This window comes from Mustela nigripes, chromosome 2, assembly GCF_022355385.1.
Source record: "Mustela nigripes isolate SB6536 chromosome 2, MUSNIG.SB6536, whole genome shotgun sequence".
Taxonomy (NCBI): Eukaryota; Metazoa; Chordata; class Mammalia; order Carnivora; family Mustelidae; genus Mustela; species Mustela nigripes.
The window spans coordinates 259,881-281,266 of record NC_081558.1 but is presented as its reverse complement, the minus strand read 5'-3'; the positions used below and the strand labels follow the sequence as shown (position 1 = coordinate 281,266).

At 66.0% G+C, this 21,386-nt stretch overlaps 3 protein-coding genes across 5 annotated transcripts in view; 1 reads left to right on the top strand and 2 right to left on the bottom strand.

Moving 5' to 3' along the window:
- The first annotated feature begins 1,785 nt into the window (after positions 1-1,785).
- Positions 1,786-12,109, top strand: RNF126 (ring finger protein 126). Of its 2 annotated transcripts, none has more exons than XM_059388418.1 (9): positions 1,786-1,921; positions 8,772-8,830; positions 9,090-9,153; positions 9,398-9,642; positions 10,519-10,587; positions 10,662-10,731; positions 11,239-11,332; positions 11,424-11,539; positions 11,678-11,764. In XM_059388418.1, the coding sequence occupies exons 1-9, from the start codon at positions 1,847-1,849 to the stop codon at positions 11,681-11,683; spliced, it is 798 nt and encodes a 265-aa protein (XP_059244401.1). In that variant the 5' UTR covers positions 1,786-1,846; the 3' UTR covers positions 11,684-11,764. The 2 variants fall into 2 exon arrangements, with proteins under 2 accessions (XP_059244401.1, XP_059244400.1); XM_059388417.1 differs by having other exon boundaries at positions 1,788-1,921; positions 11,614-12,109.
- Positions 6,388-21,386, bottom strand: part of BSG (basigin (Ok blood group)) — a 60,656-nt gene continuing 45,657 nt past the window's right edge. Inside the window, exon 8 of the mRNA XM_059388420.1 lies at positions 6,388-6,398. The gene's annotated coding sequence lies outside the window, so the exon portion shown is untranslated. The remainder of the gene's footprint in view (positions 6,399-21,386) is intronic.
- On the bottom strand, positions 12,197-16,272 carry FGF22 (fibroblast growth factor 22). 2 transcript variants are annotated; one of them, XM_059388421.1, is made up of 3 exons: positions 16,027-16,272; positions 14,034-14,137; positions 12,197-13,922 (listed from the first exon to the last, which is right to left on the bottom strand). In XM_059388421.1, exons 1-3 carry the CDS (start codon positions 16,238-16,240, stop codon positions 13,668-13,670), a joined length of 573 nt encoding a protein of 190 aa, XP_059244404.1. In that variant the 5' UTR covers positions 16,241-16,272; the 3' UTR covers positions 12,197-13,667. The 2 variants fall into 2 exon arrangements, with proteins under 2 accessions (XP_059244404.1, XP_059244405.1); XM_059388422.1 differs by having other exon boundaries at positions 13,656-13,945.

Here is a 21,386-nt window from a genome sequence, read left to right as displayed (position 1 = left end):
TGGGCCCACCCAAGGGAACCAGTGAGGCTGGGCTGGGAGGGGTGGGCTAGGGGCAGGTGAACTCAGGGCAGGCAGCAAGGTCCCATGGGGACCCGGGAGGCGCCATGGGTACCCCTGTGTCCTCCCAGCCTCGTGCAGCCCCAGAACCCCGAGGCAGGTTGTGCTATCTGTACCGAGAATGAAGTGACCCACCTCGAGCCGCACAGCCAGCAATGCTTGGCGGGTCTAGAACACAGGCCTGCTGGTTCTGAGGCCTCTTGGGCGATACCTCATAGACTTCTGCAGAATGAAAGCATGAACGTGTTTGTAGAGTGAAATGAGCTAGGCCTGGGCATGAGAAGCCGGAAGCAAACTGCCCTTCCCTGGACCTGGGTTTTCCTGGATTCCCAGTGATGGGACCAGCATACATGCCAGTGGTCAGAGCAGGAATGCCTGCCTTGCAATCACCCCTCGACCTTGAGGGGGACAAGACTGGCTGGCAGACAAGTCCTTGTCCCTAGGCTCTTGCCATTCAAGATCCTTTATACATAGGCTCCGTTTTGGTTCCAATGCTTTTGTGGGAAGCCCAACTCCAACCTACTCCTATTCGTTCCTCAAAGCCCTGGCCCAAATCCCCTAGGATTGGTTTCCCCTAGGAAACCCTGTCTGTCTTCCAAGGCAGAGCCAGCACCACCCCAGGAACCCAGCCCCTGGCCCAGTCTCATGGGACTGCGGTGTCTCCTGGAGCCACGGAGCCATTTTCACCGTCTGTCCACGTTGTGTTCTCGCAGGCATCACAAGGTCCGGCGCGCAGCAGGTGCTCAGTGAATGTTCTGTTGAGTGGGTACATCAATAAATGCATGATTGGGCTGGACGTAACCTCAGAATCGACCCCGGCCTGTGCTGGGTGACAGTGAATGTTTGGCTGACTTATTTTGTGGGATGGGGCGGGGGGCGGGGGGGTTAGGCTTCCTTCGTTTTCAGAAACAAGGCCACCCCTGGCGGGCCTGACTCCCTGATCCCGTGGGTCACACTGTGGCACGGAGGCGGTCCTCCTTCGACCCCGGAACTGGCCTGTCCTCTGCATTCAGGGCACGAGTGTTTATGGAATCCCTGTGCGCCAGGCGCTGTCCTGAGGCCATCTGGGAACGAGACACAGGCGTCCCTTCTGTGGAGCCGGCCCTACAGTTGATCAGGTGGAAAGAAGTGCTATTGAGAAAGGCGTCCCGGCAGGTGACACATTTGAGCAAAGACTGGAGAAAAGCGAGAAGAAAGCCACGCCGGTGTCTGGGGCGCACCCGCCAAGGGGCACAGCCAGCGCAAAGGGCCGGAGGGGGGAGCGCGCCCGGCACCCCGCACCAGCGAGCACGGCGAGGGGACAGAAGGGCGGGCGCGGCGGTGGGAGACGCCACTAGGGAAGTGAAAGCGACGGCCTGTTCCAGAGCGCAGGGGCTCGCCCCCAGCCCAGGCATGGCCCGCCCCTCGGCCTCCTCGCCGCTCGCAGCCGGGCCTCGCCCCCAGCCGCTCCCCGATCCGGGTTGCCAGGGAGACTCGGCGCCCGCCCCTCCCGAGCCCCCGCCCCGGGCCCCCGCCCCTGGTCGTCGAGGCCGCCCTGAGCCCCGCGCGAAAAGCGCCCGCGCTGAGTTTGTCCCTCGGCGGCCCCCGTTGCCCGGGCCCGCGCCTGCCGCGCGCGCCGCCCGCCTCGCTCCCGCGCGCTCCCCACCCCACGCCGTGCGTGCCGTGCGTGCCGTGCGTGCCGTGCGTGTGCGTGTGCGTGCGCGGGCGCGTCGGCCGGCAAGGGAGCAGCAAACGGCCGGCGGCGGGCGCCGCGCGGGGGGCGGGCGGCGCGGAGGAGGCGGCAGTGGCCATGGCCGAGGCGTCGCCGCACCCCGGACGGTACTTCTGCCACTGCTGCTCGGTCGAGATCGTGCCGCGCCTGCCGGTGAGGCCCGGGCCGGGGCGGCGGGCGGGAGCGCTCGCTCTCGGCCTGAGGCGAGCGGGCTCCGACGGGGAAACTGAGGCCCGGGAGGCGTCGGCCCGGGTCTCTGCGGAGGGCCAGGAGGCGGGGTCCGCCGCCGGGGGCGCTGCGGGGCCGATGACCCCAGATGCGCGGCCTCCCGCCCCGCAGGCCCCTCGGTCCCTGCTGGGGAAACTGAGGCCCGCGGAGGCCGCGTGACCCGCGCTCGGCGCGCCGCCCCGCAGGAGGGAGGCGGGGGGCCCCGGGGGCCGTTCCCGGCGCGCGTGGTCGGCGCTGCGGGCGCCTGGCTGCGGGCCGCCCGCCGCAGCCCTCCCGCCCGCCTTCCCGGGGTCGCGAAGGGCCGGGCAGGCGGTGGACCTGCGCGCGGCCTGACAGCTGCCCCGGGCGGCTCTCGGGGCCGCGGGCCTGCGTTTCCGAGCTTCCCTGGAGCTCGGGGCGGGGGCGCGGAGGCCGGCCTGGGGCCGGGTGTTGCTCTCTGCTCGCTGAGGCCCGCGTTCCCGCAGCCGCGCGGTGCGGCAGGGGCAGCTTGCTGCAGGTGCGGGTTCCCAGACTCCTCATCGCGGAGGTCCCGGGTGGGAGCCGTGTCCCCCCGCCGGCCCGGGCGGCGGCCTGGTCCCACCCTCTCCTCCTCGGCGGGTGCCGAAGGGGAAACCCTGGGAAGCTGGGGCCGGCTGCGGCCCCGACGCTGGCCCTGGCCGATCCCGCGGGGCAGGCAGAGGGAGGTGCGGGGTCGGTGTCAGCGGCTCCGGAGCACCGCTCCCTGCCCTCCTGGCACTTGTCCCCGCAGCGGCCCGGCTGGCGGGTGGAGGCTGTTCCCCTATCGGAGGCGGGCTGGGGTCCGCCTTTCCAGCCGTGGGCACCCCCTGGGAGAGGGGCCAGGGCGAGGGGTCTGTCGGTGTCCTCCCGGCCACAGAGGAGGAAAGTGGGCTCAAGTCGGGGTTTGGAGCGCGCAGTGTCTGCGCCCCCGAGCCTGGGAAGGGTAGGGAGGTGTGGCTTCCAGAGGCGAGGGTCTCCCTCCTCCTCCGGGGAAGGGAGAATAAAAGGTGCCCTGAGATGTGGAGCCCTGGGGGGAGCCGAGCGGACCGGCCTGCGCCTGCCCCTCCCGGAAGTCCCGCTTCTGCCTCTTCGGCTCTGCAGCCCCGGCTCCGCGTCTCTCTCGACCAGGGTGGGAAGGCACTGGTCCCCTGACGGCTCGCCGGCCTGGCCTAATGGCCTGCAGCCCCGCCACGGGCCCTGGGTCTCGGGCTTCCCCCACAGGGGCCTGCTGTGTGGTGGGGCCGGGCGGTCTGCACAGCTGTCCGCCCTGGGCCTCTCTCCCTGGGGCCAGCACCTCCCAGAGCCTGGGTCCTGGCCAGGTGTGGCCACCGCCTGGCCCTGTGGCCTTGGACCTGGAGGACCCTGACCTTTTGTAGTTGTCACGGGGCTGGTGAGGACCTTCCTAAGCACGGAATCCAGTGGTGTGGAGATACCCTTGGCCTTCGTCCTCAGAGTTCACAGGCTGGGCAGAGAGGCCGTGTGGGATGCGTGATTGGCAGATGTTTGGTTAGGACGCTGGCAGGTTCTGTCACAGCCAGGAACGGTGAGGACGTGCCTGCTCGCGGGCCTGGGTAGGGTTCCACGCGGCGCAGGCGCAGGCGACCGGCCGTTGATCCGGGGGGCACGCGGGGCACGCAGGGGCGGAAACGCAGGCTCCGTCGACGTCGTAGCAGGGGAAGGTGGCCCGGGGTTTGCACGCTGCACACATGGGGCCTGGCTTTTGTGCAGTTCCTACCTGGGATTTTTGTCACCACTGAGGTCCCTCCAGAGGCCCTGAGACAGTGCCTGCTCTCAGGGACTTCTCTGCAGGATCAGGCTGAGGTCGCCCCCAGCTGTGCTACGTCTCCACCGTGTGGCTCCGGGCAAGGCACTCCACTCCCTGGACCTCTGTTTCTTGGCCTGCGAGACGGGTTTGAGGAGCTAACCCGTGTCCGCCCTGTGGGGTCCAGTGGAAGCGCGTCGTGTGGAGGAGTGCCGGCCCTGACCCGCGGGGTGCACAGGGACAGCGGCGGCCTCGCTGGCGCAGGGCATGTGGGAGCAGGAACCAGACAGGCCGGCTGGCTTGAGGGCCTCCGAGGCTGGCGCACAAGCCTGGACTCGATCCTTCCCAGGAGAAGGCCGCGCTCGGGATGCAGCGGGGGTGCCGGCTTGGGTGGACGTGATTGCAGGGCTGTGGACGTGGCGCCCCTGAGGGCAGAGCCTGGCTGTGCCCGGCGTCTGCAGGGCTTCCGGGAAGTCCCACCGGGTGGACAGAGCAGGCGGCAGCGTGGGGTCGTCACGCCCTGAGCTCCCTGCGGCAGGTGGCCCTCTCTCCCCTGTCTCGTTGACGGCGACCGCTTTCCTTCTCGGAGATGCCCTGAGTGCGTGCCCGGACGGAGAGCGGGCCTGCAGGAGTGCCGGGGCGCGGAGAGCCAGGCTGCCCTCGCGCTCTTCACGCGGCCACTGCTTGCTCCTGGGGGGTCTGGAGACGTCCTGGCCTTCAGGTTTCAGCAGAATGAGTGGAGTCCTCCCCACAGAGCCCTGGGGCTGGGCCTGCCTCCTGGGCACCATGTGGCTTCATTCTGGGCCCTCTGGCCACCTGACAGCCGTGTGGGGCCCTGCCCGTGGTGAGCTGTCCGTTTGCAGCTGCAGAAACCGGGACCCTGGGCAGGTTAAGGGTGGAACTGACTCCAGTGGCTTGCTGGACTCGCGGAGCATGGAGTGGACGTCGGGCCCCGGAGATGCCTAGGGGGCCCTGACTTCCCGGGGAACGTGGACCCCACCCTGCAGCCCCGAAGAGGGCTGATGTTTGCTCAGGCTCTGAAGTCAGCAGGGGCAGAAGCAGGCTGAGCCCCAAGGAGGTGGCTGGGTGCCGGGGTGAGCCGCGCCCTAGGGCACCCCAGGCCTCTGAGCCATGTGGCAGCTGAAGCGAGGGGACACCCCCAGCGCAGTGGGCACACTGTCCTGTCGTATAGGCTCCCGGCTAGCCGTGGGTCTGAAGCACCCTGGGAAGACGGAGGAAGGTGGGCATGGGGACCCTGGGGGGAAGCGAGTGCTGGGCTGTGTGTGCACATCTTCGGCTCCCAGCAGGCCTCCCCCACGGCCGGGTCGTGGTACGGCTCTGCACCCGGGCGTCCAGCGGTGTGCACGGCGCTCCCAGACGCTCGGAGGCAGATGGGGTGTAGACGTGGGCCGTGGTGGCCGCTGCTCAGAGCGCAAGAAGAAAGGGCAGGGGGGCTGGGCAGTGGTGAGGGGCAGGGTCTCCTTTCCTATGGGGTCTGGGCAGGTCCCTCCGCCCAGTGACTGCTGAGAACAGCTGCGTGGGGCAGCAGGTGGCTCCTGAGGTCCGTGGGGCACAGGCTGGGACGCGGGGCTGTGTTTGGGCCTGAGTCTGTGTCCCTGTGGTGCGTCTGCACTGCACCTGGAGTTGTGGGTCCTGCAGGGGGCCCCGAGGGGCCCGGCCCCCAGAGCCCAGCGTCACCCTAGAGCAGACCATCCTGTGGGGCCTGGCCTGGCCATGCTGTGAAGGAGGTCGTAAAGGCAGGGCGGCCGGTGCTGTTCCCGAGGGCCGTCCCAGCTGACCTGGGCGACCTGGGCAGGTCAGTCCCGCGTCTGCACCCGCGTGTCCTCCCCGTCACGGAGGAGGGGCTCAGTCGCACCTCCGAGGCACGTCGTGGGGGCTGAGCACAGGAGCAGGGCGCTCTGGATTGAGTGTCCGTCCTGTCCGTGCTCCGGCCACCGCTGTTGGCGATGGTGCTGGGGTGGGCCCCTCCTCCGAGGGGGAGAGGTCACTGCTTCACCGTGAGGAGCCATGGGTCAGAGACGGGGGCTCACAGGTGAGGGCTGGGAGCCTGGGGCTGCCACCCCCTGGACCCAGGCTGGAGGGGCAGGCTCTGCCCCGTGGCGGCGGGCACTCCATCCAGGGTGTCCTTGCTGGGTTGCAGGCGTCTGCTGTTGGCTGCGCAGGTTGAACAAAGGTCTCTGGGGTGTGCCCTTGGAGGAGGAGGGCACGGGGACACCCCCAGATCTGGTCCTTTCCTCGCTGCCTGCAGGCAGAGGCTGGAGTCCTGCCTGACATCTTAGGGGGCCCCTGGCTTAGGCCAACCTGGATTCAGCCGTGGGGCTTGCGCGGGGCTGGAGAGCGCTGAGGCAGGGCCCTGACCACGGCCAGCAGCTAGCCCTCTGGTCCTCGGTGGCTGCCGGATCTCAGAGCCCTAGGGTTGAGGCCATCCTCCATTTACAGGTGGGGAGACCGAGGCTTGCAGCCAGGAGGTGACGTTTGAGCAGAGACCCGACTTCCGAGCGGGGGCAAGCCAGGTAGCTATCCGGGAAGAACGCTCTGGCGAAGGGGACGGTGTGCAGACCGTGAGAAGAGAGGGCAGGCGGAGGTGGACTGGTGGGGGCAGGGCAGCCGAGCGGCCGGCCGGCCTGTCCTGAGCTGACGCCGGGCAGCGTGGCGAGCAGAGAGTGGGGTGAGGGGCTTGTGCCCCCCGGGGACGCTCAGGAGCGCCCCAAGCCTCGCGGCGGGAGGAGGGGCTGCCTGTTCTGCAGCAGGTCGGGCTGCGCGGTTTGGGCTGAGGCAGCAGACACTCCGAGGCCGGCCGGGGAGGGGGCCAGGCGCGGGGCGGCCGTGGAGGTGGGAGCGGCTGCGCTCCGAGGGGAGGGGGCGGCAGCTTCTCACGAAGGCCCTCCCTGGCCTACCCACCTGGTGACGGCAGACAGACGCAGGCCTGGTTTCCGGCTCAGCCGGAGGGCGGGGGTGGGGCGGGTGGGCTCCGGCAGGGTGCAGAGAGAACCTGGACCTTCCTGCCCACCCTGAGCCGAAGCAGCCCTGGGTGACACCCGGTACTGTGATGTGGCCGTGCCAAGCCATGGTTTGGGTCCGGGCGTCCTAACCGAGGCCAGCCACAGACACCGGCAGCCCCACCAGCCTGCGTGCTGACCCTCCCTCCCCTAGAGGCTCTGCCGGGCAGTGAGAGCCCGCACCCTGAGGGCTGCTCGCTCCCTGTGCCGCAAGCTGCCCAGTGCCCCCACGTCCCTGCCATCCGTGCTCCTTCTCACGGCTTCGTTGACGTATGACCCACCTGCTCACGGCGTGCTCTCCGGAGTTTCCTGTGTGCTCAGGAGCCCTGTACCCACCGCCTCATCCAGTCCCAGAACTTTCCATCAGCCCCGAGGAAACCGTGTTCCCATCTGCCATCCCCTGCCCCAGCCCCTGGGCCCCCACGAGTCCCCTTCCCGCCCGTGGAGGAGCCTGGTCTGGACGTGTCACATGCGTGGACACCCCATGCGGCCTCCTGTGTCTGGTTCCTTCTCTGTGTGGTGGGCTTGGGGTCTGTCCCCAGGGCGGGGCGTGGGGGCCTCGCTCCTGCTGGGGCCGGGGACGCTCCCGCATGTGGGTGGGCTACATCCACCTGTGCGGGGACACTGTGCTCGTCACCACTTTTGGCTGCCGTGAGTCGTGTCGCTGTGGACGTGCACTTAGGGTTTGGTGGGACGTGTGTTTCCGTGTGTCTCGGCCACGTACGCAGCCGTGGACTCGCAGGGTCGTCGCGTGAGTCCGTGTGCAACTGTCCGAGCAGCTGCGGGACTGTTTCCGAAGAGACGGTCCTGCGTCACGTCCCCGCCAGCGACGTCCCCACGTCCTGGCCGGCACTTGTCACTGCGTGTCGGGGTCGGGCTGTCCGGGGGGCCGTGACGTGGCGTCTCCCCGGCTCTGGTTGGCATTTCCCTGCTCCCGACGGGGTGGGCGTCCTGCCGGCGTCCTGCTGCCCTTGTGTCTTTGGAGAACTGCCTGTTTTGGTTCTTTGGCCATTTTTGCACTGGGTGGTTTGTGGTTCTGTTGTTGAGCTGTTAGGGTCTGTGTGGGTCCTGGACACCAGCTCCTGTGGCCTGTGTAGCTTCTTTCCATCTGGCTCAGACACTCCTTTGGGGCCCCCTTTGCTTGTGGCGTCCAGGAAGGTGAGGGGACGTGGCCTGTGCTGTGATGGCTCCCGCGGCCCTGACAGAGGGGCCTGGCCTCCCACCTGTGCCCGTGGCTCCCCTGGGGCCAGTCCCTCACTCTCCAGTTGGGACAGCACCCGTGGGCCAGAGGTGGGAAGGGGGTGTGCCACTGGGAATGGGGTCACGGGCCCCGTGCGGGGGCTACTGGAATGTTCCAGAAATGCCACTATGGATGTCCACAGGCTGGTCCCTGTCCCTGGGTGGTACTTCCCACCTTAGGTGCCCCCATCCTGGAACTCGGACTGTTGAGGCCTCCATAGTCCTGGGGCCCTACGGTCACTCCTGCGACCCTTCCAGAGCTTGGTACAGAGGCCTCTATGTGCACGTGGTGGGGAGAGGTGCTCATAGAATGTTTTCGGTCTGTCCAAGTCGGGAACTGCTCAGTGGGCCCAGCAGCTGGCCTGTTACAGGCCTTGTCAGAGCCTTTAACAGCTGATGTGGGTGAGTGGAGACCTTGAAATGACTTCTGTGATCCTGAGGAGCGTGGGCCGATGGACTGTGGGATGGCAGGAGGTGACCTAGGAGCCTGGGCCTCACCGGCACGAGGGGCAGCAGGTGCAGGGGTCACTAGTCATGGAGACACAGAGGTCGTCGCTGTGGCTGATGGGGGTCTGTGCTCATGCCCTCGCCAGGGCCACCCGGCAGGGCCTCTGCCAGTTCTGACGCTGGCCTGGGGCACCTTCCCAGGTGTGCCTGGAGCTTCTGCTGTGTGCCACGGCTAGAGGCGGGGGGGTCCCGCTAGCTCAGCCCGGGGCAGGGGCCCCGAGACGGCGCTCACATGCCCTCTCCTCTGCAGGATTACATCTGCCCCAGATGCGAGTCTGGCTTTATCGAGGAGCTTCCAGAAGAAACCAGGTGACGCAGGCCGGGTGCACGCTGGCCGGACCACCCTCGGGGTGCGGGCGGGGTTGTGGCTGGGACACGGGGTGCTGCGCCGAATGCTGGTTCTGTTCTGAGCGGGGAGAGTCTGGACGGGCTGTGGCAGGTGGGCGGGGGATGTTGGGGAGTCAGCCTCCACTTCCTGACCTGGGGCACGGGCAGGGCTTCGGAGGGGTATCGCCGCCCTGAGCCCTGCTGGGACACCCCTGGTGCTGACTTGCCCCCGTCCTCCCAGGAGTAGAGAAAATGGGTCCGCCCCCTCCACGGCACCCCCAGACCAGAGCAGGCCGTCATTTGAGGTGAGTCCGGCCCCAGGTCGTGCGCCTTTCCTGCAGGCAGCCACCCGGCCCTCCCTCGTCTGCCTGACCCTTGACTGCCGGGCCTGACCTTCCGCCTTCCTCCCACACACGCCAGGCCCCCCCGGCGTGTCCCCATCCTCCAGAGCCCTGGGTCGGGGCAACACCCCACGGTGCGTGGAGGACGCCTGGGCTCCCAGGTGGCAGCTCAGGGGCCCGGCCTGTGACCACAGCCCTTCCCCCACAGAACGTGGACCAGCACCTGTTCACGCTGCCGCAGGGCTACGGCCAGTTTGCTTTCGGCATCTTTGACGACAGCTTCGAGATTCCCACGTTCCCCCCCGGGGTGCAGGCCGATGAGGGCAGGGACCCCGAGAGCCGGCGGGAGAGAGAGCAGCACTCCCGGCACCGGTATGGCGCCCGGCAGCCCCGCGCCCGCCTCACTGCACGGCGGGCCACCGGCCGGCACGAAGGCGTCCCCACGCTGGAAGGGTGAGGCCCCTGGGGGGTAGCCGGCGGGCGGGATGCTTGGGGGAGTCTTGAGGCCTGCCCCATCCCAGCGCAGGCGGACCGACCATCGGCCCTTCCGGAAGGGTCTGTGGGCACAGAGGGGTGGATACTAGCTCTGGGGCTGACCTCCGGGCAGGGCGGTCCCCAGCACGTCCAGGCAGATTTTGCCTCAGCGCACCCTGCTGGGGGGGTGCAGACAGAGGCCCAGAAGTGTGGCCCAAGGGCCTGAGGACGGGCGAGAACTGGACAGCACCGAGGGCCCTTTGTCCCCTCGGTGCCCCCATCCTTCTGATGGGGTCCCTGCCTCCCCCCCCTGCCCCTCACCTGGCAGGGGCGTGGTTCCCACTCAGGTCCTTGTCTCCCAGGGCGGTTCCTCGGTGGAGCCTGGAGCTCCGTCCGTGGTGTCCGTGGTACCAGGGCGGCGTCCCTGTGGGCCGGGGCGTGTTCTGAAGGACGGGGCTGACAAGAGAACATTCCTCCGTGGGCCGGGCTTCTCAGGAGATTCCTAGTGGGGACTTGGCCAAGTGCAGACTCGCGTTGTGTCACTTAAGCTGGGCTCAGATGCACGGGCAGCCCTGGCGTGCTCTGCTCTGTTGGAATCCAGCCCGGGACACAGCCTGGGCTGCGCCGATGACCCTGGTGTCCGGCGTCTGGGACCTGCCTGGCTCCCCCAGGCCCAGGCTTTGCCACCCCTCAGCCGGCATGTTTCGGAGCTGCTGGGAACGGCAGGGCCGGGAACCTCTGGGATGCACCCTGGCTTGTCGCGTGGGGAGCAGGTGTGGTGGGTGCTCACAGATGCTGCCCGGGCCACCCTCGGGTGGGTGCTGACCGCAGGCCTGGCCGCCTGCTCTGTTCCAGGATCATCCAGCAGCTGGTTAATGGCATCATCACCCCGGCCAGCATCCCCAGCCTGGGCCTGGGCCCTTGGTGAGTAGGTGGGTGGGTCCCCTAGCGCCCTGCCCGGCCCCTCCGCCACTTGAACCCCAGACCTCTCTGCCCAGGGGCGTCCTGCACTCAAATCCGATGGACTACGCCTGGGGGGCCAACGGCCTGGATGCCATCATCACGCAGGTACAGGGTGGGGTGCCTGAGGTGGGCACCGGGGTGTCACCATCTTTCCTTCTGCTGAGGATGAGGCTACCAGAGGATGAAAGGGCCCCTGGTGGGGATGCCCTGCTCCCCAGTTCTCCATAACTCCCATCCTGGGCCTGGGGTGCCCCACGTGGACCTCCACGGAGTCCTGAGCTGTCCTTGGGATGGGGTGGTCCCCGTGACCCTGGTGGGCCTTGTGAGGGCTTGCACTGGGGAGGCTGTGGCGCTTGGTCAGGGCAGGATCCAGCGCCTGGGCGGGACCCCCGGTGCCAGGAGGGGTCGCCCTGGGTGCCGAGTGACCCTGACTGGACGCACAGACGGGTGGGGAGGAGCGTGGGGCTCAGCTTTGTGGGGGGGGCCGGGGACCTGGACAGACACAGCCTTGGTGCTCTTGCAGGTAGCTCAGCCTTGCATTTCAGAGCCCCGCGGGGCGAGGGGCCGCGCCTGCCTGCCGAGCTCCCGGCACTCTGGCCTCTTGTCTTTCAGCTCCTCAATCAGTTTGAAAACACAGGCCCCCCGCCTGCAGACAAAGAGAAAATCCAGGCCCTCCCCACCGTCCCCGTCACTGAGGAACATGTAGGTGCGTAGTCTCGGCCGCTGGGCGGCTTTCCCTCCCCGGCACCGCCCCCTCAGCAGTGCCCTGGGGGCGCTCACGGGCTCTGGCCCCGCAGGCTCCGGGCTGGAGTGCCCCGTGTGCAAAGACGACTACGGGCTGGGGGAGCGCGTGCGGCAGCTGCCCTGCAGTCATCTCTTCCACGACGGCTGCATCGTGCCCTGGCTGCAGCAGGTGAGCGGGGGCCGCGGCTTGGGGGTCCCCCGTGTGCTCCGCCTCTGACCCCTCCCCCCCGTGTCCCCACCAAGCACGACAGCTGCCCTGTGTGCCGGAAAAGTCTCACGGGACAGAACACGGCCACCAACCCCCCAGGCCTGACCGGCGTGAGCTTCTCGTCCTCCTCGTCCTCCTCGTCCTCCAGCTCGCCGAGCAACGAGAACCCGGCCGGCAACTCCTGAGCCCCCGCCTCCCTCCGGCCGGCCCCCAGAGTGAGCACAGGACCCCACCCGCACCGGGCCCTGTGGGGCTGTGGCCGGGGCAGGGGGGCACCACGGAGCCGGAGCCTGGAGGTGCCCCACCTGCCTTGGCTCCCACACCACCCACCCCCGCCGCGGGCAGAGACTCGGAGCACCGCCGCCTCCAGGCTGGCATCTGGCACAGGGGCCTGGGCACACGGCACCCCTGGGGGCGTCCCCAGCTCCCCCACCCATCTGTCTCTAACCTCACCCTCCACACAGCAGCGGCGGAAAGGTTTTTATAATTTTAAATTATTACCGCTTTGAAATAAACGGACGTTTGAGCTCACACGCGGCCCTGCATGATCTGTGGAACGACCGGGTGGAACCGTGAGGCCCGGGGTCTCCGTGATGCCCAGACAGGCTGCCAGTCCCCAGCCTGGGCGTCCCCAGCCCAGGCGCAGGGGGCTCGGGGCCACGGGATGACCAGCAAAACAAGAACAAAACTGCTCCGACAGACGTTTTTTAAAGGAAAAAAATATGTGTATCTTGAAAGCTATTTAAAAATACACCTACTTAGAAAGAGAAGCAGGTGGTTCGTGTTTTCCTTTTGCGCGGGCGCTGGGGGCGGGCTGAGCTGTGGCGCTTCTGCCGGCTGCGGACCCCAACCCAGGAGCTCGCCAGCAGCCCCCCCCCCCCCCCCCCGCCGGAAGACGACAGAGCTTCCCTGAGGGTAGACCCAGCTGCCGGGGACCAGCGCCTCCCCAGCCCGGCCGCCCCTGTCCGCGGCGAGCATCCTCTGGTCAGCATGGCCCGGCCGGCAGGCACCTGCTCCCCGGCCTCACTCTCCGTGTTTTAAGTGGAAGGTGGCTGCTGAGAGGGTGGGCGCCTGAAGCCCGCCCAGAGACTGCCGCCCGGGGTGGGACACCTGAGCGGACCCACCAGGCCCAAGGCTGCAGAGCTGGGCTTTGAACCTGGGCTCTTCCCTCTGCCCCTCTTCTGTCTGCTGGGGCTCAGCCTGGGGGTGAGGACTCAGGGGTGCTGGGAGGGCAGCAGGCACGGCCACCCCAGGTTCCCCCGAGCCCCTGGAGGATGCAGGCACGGAGCCCCTGTGGCCTGCACGTGCCCTCCCCGACTCCCCAACCACAGGAGCGGGGGGCCCTGGCCACGGCTGCCTTTGAAGCAGCTTCAGACTGTGCGTGTGCGTGTGCGTGTGCGTGTGCTTCTGTGTTCATTCTACGCCCTGTGACCACCACACACCCGATTCCCTGACAGTTCTAGGCTCAGAAATACAGCAAGGAAGGCTCATCCTCTTTCCTCCGGGCCCCAGGGAGACCCGGCTCCTGCCCTTGCCTGGCCTGCGGCCCCCTCCATCCTCCCCGCCAGCAGCACCGGGTCTGCCCGTCTCTGGGACCCCCGCCCTCTGCCTCCCTCTCCTGAGGACCTGGTGAGGACGCCGGGTACCCTTGGGAGCCCAGGGTCACCCCCACATTGGGGCCCTGACAAGGTCCCCTCTGCCGTGGGAGGGGACATGTCCCAGCTCCCGGGACGAGGACAGGGACCTGTCACCCTGTGGCATGTCCATGCCGCCCTCTCTCCCCCAGCCTCAGACCTTGCTCTGCCCGAGCCTCTCCCAACCTACCTCCCTCAGACACCCCAGTGGGCTCCCATCACAGAGCCTTTGCCTAGGCTGTGTCCCAGCCCTTCTGGTGACACATGGCCATGTCTTTCATGGGCCTCTGTGGCCCAACTTGTGACTGGACACCTGTGGCCTCTGCTCAGCTCATTGTCCACCTCCCCCCCACTCAGGCACTCCTGGGGGTCAGGTCGTGTCCGTGGGGACCTGCAGTGCCCCCGGCCTGGCACATGGCCCACACTCCATGAATGCTTGGGGAGAAGAGGAGTGATCAGACCGGCTTGGCCACGGCCTGGACCTCACCGGCCCCAGGTCCGTGGCCGTGCAGCTCAGGCATCCTGCAGACCCGGGGTCTCAGGAGACCAGGACAGGCAGGAAGTGGGTGGACAGGTGGTGCCGCTGTGTCCGGCCGCCACGCCGCGGGGCCCCCTGCCCATCCAGTGCCAGGAACATGGGCCGGCCATGGTGACGCCAGCGGAGCGAGGCATAGGTGTTGTAGCCGTTCTCCTCGATGCGCTCCTGGAACCTGCAGTGGGCAGTGTAGACCCGCTTCGGGGGGTCGGGCGTGTGAGGCGGGCCCAGGACCCTCTGCTCCCCCCAACACCCGCCCACCAGACACCCCTCACGCTGCACTCACCGACCCGTAGAGGCGGCCCCTGCGGTTCATGGCCACGTAGAAGCCCGTGTGCACAGCCTTGAGGACCACGACACCCACGCGGATGGAGCGGATCTCAATGATGCCTGGGGGTGGGGGGGGGGGGCAGGGCTCAGGGCCGGCAGCCCACCGTCCATTCACCCGCACGCTCCCACTGGCGCTCATGCGTTCACCCAGCCCCTGCCGTGAGCTTGGCCTTGTGCTGGGTGTGCTGACACAGGGGGCACACAGGCCCTGCCAGGAGCACCCCAGGGTGGGGGTGGGAGGGGCGAGAAGGACACTGAAGCCAGTGTAAAGGCCTGAAGCAGGACGGGCCCTGCGGTGGGGGGGGCTCAGGGTGATGATCAGCTCCATGGTGGTCACTGCCACTGCAGGAGCCCCAGCCGTATGCCAATCTCTGCACCCCACAACCCCAGGTGGGAGGGGCCAATGTGCCTGCTTCCCAGAGAGGAACCCTGAGGCCTGGGAAGTGGCAGATGGGAGACCCTGGAGAAGACTTGCCCACTTGGAGTGGTCCAGCGAGGCTGACCCAGGGGTGACCAGGCCTATTCTGGAGCTCAGGCCTCGCTCTCTGGTCTTCAGTCTGGACTTGGATGCCTAAGGTGATGGGGAGCTCACCTCATGTCACATGGGGCCTCTGTACCTGCTCTCTCTCCTAGCAGGCACCCAGCTCCTTCTCTCTACATGAGAGTCAACTTAAGCCCACCTCCTTGGAGTGCGCCCGGACTTCTCCGGTAAAGCTGCCCGTCCGTCATCCCCTGTACATCACCCTGTTTTCATTTTCTTTGCTCCCTACATAGCCACCCGTGAAATTACTGCATCAGTCATTCAGTTTACCCACTGCCGCGGGAGCCCCATGATGGTGGGCTGTCCTGGTCGCTCCTATGTGCCCCTTCTGCCCACTACAGTTTACAAGAGGTACCCAATCAATACCCACAGAATTAAAGAAAGAGAAAAGCTCCAAGAGCCTCCCTCCACAGAACTGTCAACCATGTCACCACTATTGCTGCCCAGATGGGGAAACCGAGGCTCAGAGAGAAGCAGTGACTGTCCCAACCCACCTAAGATCCAGGCCCCACACCCAGCCTGAAGACACCCTGCCTGCCTGTGCCCACCACCGATGGACTGGCCCAGCCAGTCCCCTTGTCATTGTCCTTGTCCGGTGAGCGTAATGAAAGCCTTGGGTGCCCAATGAAAGCAGATGGAAGGGCAGGGGGTGATTACCTGCCCTAATGGTGGTGATTCAGGTAGTGGCCAGTGATTAGCCATCCCCAGCCCGGGCCTCAGAGCTCTGGGCAGACCAAGACAGGGCTGCAGGGTCACGGAGGCTCTCGATCCCCGGCAATCCCGGGGCTGCTCCTTCTCCTTTGCTCCCGTGCCTCCTCTTGCCTCCTACATTACACATTACTCCTACATTATGGAGCGCCTACTGTTTGCTGGGCAGGGCATCAGGGACAGTTCTGGGCATTAAGGAGCCCCAGCAACACCCCCACCCTGACCCCAGCAATGTGACCCTTGGGCAGGTCATTTTCCCTTTCTGTCCCTCATCTACCACAATGATGTGTGGGAAGAAAGACAGGGGTCCCTCACTCCAGCAAGTTCTGAGTTTGGCTGTGCAGTGTGGGGAGTCCAGGGCTCAGACCCTCGCTCTGCTTCCGCTTCTTTATGCAGCCGGGACCTGGGGTGGGGGGCTTCCAGGCGCCGCCATCTCCCCCCTGGAAAGGGACCCAGGGATCCCAGCCTCAGCTACTGTGCCGCGGAGCAGGGCCAGGGCTGGGAGCTTCCTCTGCGACGCCTACCTCAACTGCCCAGCCCTCTCAGCGCGGGCGTTGGCCCACTGCACAGATGGGGAAACCGAGGCCCCAGCAGCCGCCACTCACCCTTACGGGACAGAGGGCCCTGCTGGTCCTTACCACCGCTGCTGCCCCTGTCCTTCCCGCCGGCCTGTCTGCCCCGCACCCCTCCCCGAACTCACTGTCGGCGCCGTGACGCCAGCGGGTGCCCTGCACGCGGCCGCTGGTGTCCACGCGCAGGAAGAAGTGCGTGGAGGAGAAGAGGCGCCGCCAGCGCACGTCGCCCTCCAGGTGCGGGTAGCTGCGTGGTCTCCGCGGACTGCCCGGGGTCCCCGCGGCGCCGGGCGCCCGTGCCAGCAGCAGCCACACCAGGCCCAGCCACAGGCGGCCGCGCATCGCCCCGCGCCCCGATCGCCGCCGGCTCTGCCTCCCCGCCGCGCGTCCGCGGCTCGGCCATCGCCGGGGCGGGGGCGGGGCGCCTCTGCCGGGCCAACCCGCGCGGGCCAATAGGGAGCCCGGGGGGCGGGGCCTGTGCCGCAGGGGGGCGGGCCAGGAGAGCCAGGGTGGGGCCGTGGGCCAGGAGCCGACCAGTGGAGAGGCGGCGGCAGGCCGGTGGGCGGGGCGCCGGGCGGGCTCAGCGCCTCGGGGGCGGGGCCAGGATGCGGGGCGGGGCCAGGATGCGGGGCGGGGCCCATTCGGGAAAACTCGCCTGCCTCGGCGCGTGTTTGTCTTGCGGGGCGGGGAGCAAGTGCGTGTCGGTGAGTCACCGGCTTAGCCTGCAGGGGCTGCGGGGGTGTGGGTGTGAGAGAGTCGGGCCCGCAGGGACACGGAGGGAGACAGAGACACAGCTCCAGGGAGGGACGCGGGGAAGGCTGCGAAGAGTCCAGTCTGTGAGGGACAGGCGCTGGGCAGGGGACCCGGAGCAGTCCGAGACCAGCGCGTGGGCGGCTCCGGCCTGCGCGTCTGCGCCAGCCAGGCCTCTGCACTGGGCATGCCTCGGGGCCCTTGTCTGCTCCCCAGGAGGCAGGCCCTCAGGGTCTTCCCTGAGGGCTGGGCCCGGGCGGCCGTGTGGGTCGAGGGACTGTGGTGCACACCCGCGTTCCGGGGGGCAGCGATGGGGTGCTGAGGCGAGAGGGGGGCTGGCGGCGGACCCGCATGTGTGCATGCCTGTGGCCAGCCGGCAGGGCATGGACGATGACTGGGGCACCAGCATCCTGTCCCCATGGTCCTCCAGAGCTGCATGTCGGACGAGGGTGGCCCCCTTTCCAGCCATACCTGCTTGTCATTTACAGACACACCCAAGCCCCACAGGGAGCCACTCCGTGTCCTGGATCCTGACAGGGGCAGTGAACCCCCATGGACTCAGAGTCGAGAGACGTCATTGATAGGTGCAGAACGGAGGCCCGAGGGGGTCAGCACCTTCCCCAAGGCCCCACACAGGCCACATCCCAGGACTTGAGTCCCTGCCCCTCTGCTCCGCTAGGCCCAGTTCTACTGGCAGGGCCCCAGGTGGCACCTTCTAAGAGCACCTGGGCGAAGACAAGGTGACAAGCCTGACCCAGTGGGGTGCAGGAGGGGTAGCCGGTCTCGCCAGAAGCCAGGAAGTCTTCCTGGTGGCTCTGGGGATTCCCTGATCCTTCTTTCTGGTCCCAGGAAGGCCATGTATGGGGTGTGCCCGAGCCGCAGGACCCCAGGACTGAGATGGGAGAGGGTGTCCCCAGAGCCCTGCGGCCAACCCCTGAGGGATCCTGCGTATCTGTGTCACCTCCCCAAGCCTCAGTGACACGTCTGGAAAATGGGCCCGGTGAGAAAGCAGGAGGGACGGAATGAGGTAATCCACAGCAGCACTGGGCAGAGGGTGCAACGCACAAACCTGGAACAACATCCTGATTCCCACCCGCCAGAAACTCAGTCTTCCCGTCCTGGAGTGTCCCCACCCTGCCCTCCAGGAGGACAATCTTCGGGGATCTGTGTGATGGGGGTGGGACCCACGCCCAGGGACGCCCAGGAAGCTGTCCTGCCCCAGGAGTTGTTGGAATTTAATAACAGCTTCATTGAAATAAAATTCACATACCACACATTTCACCCATGCAAGTGTACAACTCAGTGTTTTCAGGACAGGGCTGTCAGCTGTCACCTCTATCTAGTTCCCGAACATTCCATCACCCCAAAGGAAACGCCATCCCATCAACCATCACTCCCCAGCCCCCGGCCCTTGTGAGCTCCCTTCCCGTCCGTGGAGGAGCCTGGTCTGGCCGTGTCACACGCGTGGACTCATGCCCTGTGTGGCCTCGTGTGTCTGGTTGCCTCCCTGTGCACCGTGGGCTCCGGTCTGTCCCCGGGGCGGCACATGGGGGCCTCGCTCCTCCTGGAGCCTGAGATGCTCCGGCGTGTGGGGGAAGCATCTGTAACGTCTGCCGACGGACACTATTCCGGCTGCTGTGGACGGTGTTGTCCCGGACCTGGCTGTACGGGTTTTTCTGTGCATGTGTGTCTTCACCCTTCTCGTGTATACGTATAGGAGCAGAGCTGCTGGGCCATGTGATCACGACTGTTTCCCAAGGCGGCTGCCCCAGCCACCTCCCACCAGCAGGGTGCCGGTGTTCCGATGTCTGCTGTCCCCAGATGCTGGCGAGTGCCCACTGTCTTGGCTGACAGCCATTGCAATGGGGGCACAGTGGTGTCCCTGCGAGTACCTTGCACCTGCGTCCTCGGCTCCACCCGTTTTGCTCTTCATCAGCAGGGGGCTGAGTAAACAGTGCGACAACTGTGCCCCGGAAACAACAGCGTGCACGAGTCTCACCCAGGAGGTCGTTTCTGTCGCAGTTCTCAACGGGCAAAACCAAATTCGGCGTGAGGCATCAGGATGAGGGGCATCACGCTGGCAGCCAGCGATGGGGCTGTGACGGGTGCCGGGGGCTGGGCGCGAACATCAAGCTGTATTCCTGACACGTGCAGTGTGACGTCACACCTCGAGAAACGCACAGGTGCCACCATTTTATGTAAGTGGCTATTTGAGAACAAGCCCCCGAGCCACTGCCACCTCATCTCCAAACACGTGGACGTGTCTCCTGCGGAGTGACCAGCCTATGATCCAATCCCCCACCCGTGCCCAGACGGCCCTTGCTGTCCCCATGACACCTTAACTTCTCCCTCGTCACAAATGCAGGCTAGTCTGAGATCAGCTGAAGAATGGCCCTCGGAGACCGGCCCATATTCTCATCCTAGGCACCTGTGGAATCTACCTCATCGGGAGTCTTGGTGGGTACAATTAAATTCAGATCACCCTGGGGCGCCGGGGTGGCTCAGTGTGTTAAAGCCTCTGCCTTCAGCTCAGGTCCTGGGATGGAGCCCCGCATCGGGCTCTCTGCTGAGCCGGGGGCCTGCTTTCCCCTCTCTCTGCCTGCCTCTCTGCCTGCTTGTGACCTCTGTCTGTCAAATAAATAAATAAAATCTTTAATAAATAAATAAATAAATAAATAATTCGGATCACCCGATGAGGAAACCGTCCTAGCAGGTCCCAAGTACTGTCACAAGTGTCTTTATAAGAGAGAAACACAGGGAGATTTGACATGGACACCACGTGACCACGGAGGCGCGGGCCAGAGGAGTGCAGCCACAGCCGAGGGGTGCCTGGAGCCCCCGAAGCTGGAGGTAGCGGGAATGACCCTGCGCCTGGAGCTTCTAGTGGGAGCATGGCCGGGCAAGCCCTTGATTTCAGCGGACACCGAGGTTGGGTGTCTGCCGGGTTGGTTTCCAGAAATGGAAGAATACGTTCCCGTTGTTGAAGGCACTAGGTGTGTGGTAATTCAGTTTTGTGTTCTTTTTTTAAGATTGACTTATATATTTTTAGAGAGAGAGAGAGCAGGCCGGGGGAGAGAGATCTCAAGCAGACTCCACACGGAGTGGGGCCTCGTTCGACGTGGGGCTCGATCTCACGACCCTGAGATCACAACCTGCGCGGAAAGCGACCATGCCACCCAGGCGCCCTGGTTTGTGTGGCTGACTACAGGCAATCCCAGGGATCCGATCTCTCCTTCCCGCTAGAGATCCTTGGCTTTCTCGAGGATCAGGAACAGGCCCGGCCCAGGTTCGTGGGAACATCTCTGGGCAAGAATTGGACCAAACGTTTTGGGTGAGAACCCGAGGGAAGCAAACGGCTCCTGCAACACGGTGTTCTCCGAACCCCACCCTCTGACGCTCTGCCTCCCGTGCAGTCATACCTCTGTCCACCGGTCTTGTGTGTTCTTCCCATTTTTCTTGCTTACGTTTTACAAGGAAACGTGATCTCACCATGAGGAGTGGAACACCAGAGCCGTGCACTGACTTAAGCCGTAACAGGAGACGCGGCGAGGAGAGAGCCGTGGGACAGACCCTCAGACCACAGCTTCGCGGGCAGAGAGCTGAGGTGGCAGTCAGAACCAGGCAGGTGCGGAGTGACACCTGCCACGGTCAAGCGGGATCAGAAAGAGTAACTTCCTCACTCCTTGTTGCCAGAACCCAGCCCTTGGGGAAATGCCAGTTGAGGGCATCTGATGTCCCAAAGAACAGAAGAGGGAACGGAGACCGTTCAGCCCTGGTTCCTGGCTCTCTGGGGGCAGGGGGGTGTCAAGGGGGTGTCTCTAGGTCTTGGGAGACCAGCTCCAACTGATTCAGCCCCCAGGCCAGGCAGGCACTCCCAGGTGTGAGTCAGATCTGAGGCCGAGGCCCCCAGGGCATCTTGGAGTGGGCTGGGGCAGGTTCGTGAGGACGCTGCCGTCTGTTGAAGACATTCCCAGCCGGTGGAATCATAACGCGCAAGCCCGCGTGGGCAGCTGCGTCTGGAATGTGCTGTCAAGAGGCCCCGGGCCCAGGAGGCTGGCCCTCCCAGAGCACAGGTCCAGCTTCTACTCTGGGCTGATGCGGTAACCAAGTTTCAGTATCTGAGGGCAGGCGGCAGCATGAGCCCTGGTCCCTGAGGTCCGCCATGGTCTGGCCAGAGGGCCTCTCTAGCTCTGTCTCTGCTTCCTGTCCCTAACTCCGACTCTGTTCAAGTTCCTCCAGCTGCCCACACCTGACTCTGCCTCAGGGCCTTTGCACTTGCTGGGAACGCTGCCTGGAACACAGCTACCCCAGAGTGGTCTTCCTGTCCTTCCCATGCCCGCGGACGCGCCCTTCCTGGCCTCGGTCTCCCCAGTGCCCTCCTGGTCTGATTCTCAGGCGGGAGTGGGGTCGCTCTCAAGGCGGGGGCTGGGAAGCTCCAGGCTCCGCGGATTATCTCATCCCATTCGTCATCCATTCAAACCGGGAGGTTCGTGCGCTCTAGGTGCCCGCCGGAGTCTGGGAGCTGACTGGGTGGGGCCTGAGCCTGGAGGGAGTGGCCGAGGGCGATGCCCCTGGTTTGGGGCCCTCCGGGATACGCAGCTCCCGCCCCACGGTCGACACTGGGGCACTGAAAATCGCAACAGGAATCGCTGCGGAAATTGCAGAACGCCATCCTAATAATGCGGCGACCTTTGCTCCGAAACACACACACCCCTCACCCCACCCCCGAGTCTCACAC

What these genes read in the sequence shown, in the direction of transcription:
- FGF22 (XM_059388421.1), bottom strand. Translation starts at nt 16,240, where the DNA reads ATGCGCGGCCGCCTGTGGCTGGGCCTGGTGTGGCTGCTGCTGGCACGG. An exon ending in CTGGCGTCACGGCGCCGACA is followed by an intron (nt 14,138 to 16,026) that starts GTGAGTTCGGGG and finishes CCCCACCCCCAG; the next exon opens with GCATCATTGAGATCCGCTCC. An exon ending in GGGGCCGCCTCTACGGGTCG is followed by an intron (nt 13,923 to 14,033) that starts GTGAGTGCAGCG and finishes TGCCCACTGCAG; the next exon opens with GTTCCAGGAGCGCATCGAGG.
- RNF126 (XM_059388417.1), top strand. Translation starts at nt 1,847, where the DNA reads ATGGCCGAGGCGTCGCCGCACCCCGGACGGTACTTCTGCCACTGCTGC. An exon ending in GAGCTTCCAGAAGAAACCAG is followed by an intron (nt 8,831 to 9,089) that starts GTGACGCAGGCC and finishes CCGTCCTCCCAG; the next exon opens with GAGTAGAGAAAATGGGTCCG. An exon ending in GGCGTCCCCACGCTGGAAGG is followed by an intron (nt 9,643 to 10,518) that starts GTGAGGCCCCTG and finishes GCTCTGTTCCAG; the next exon opens with GATCATCCAGCAGCTGGTTA.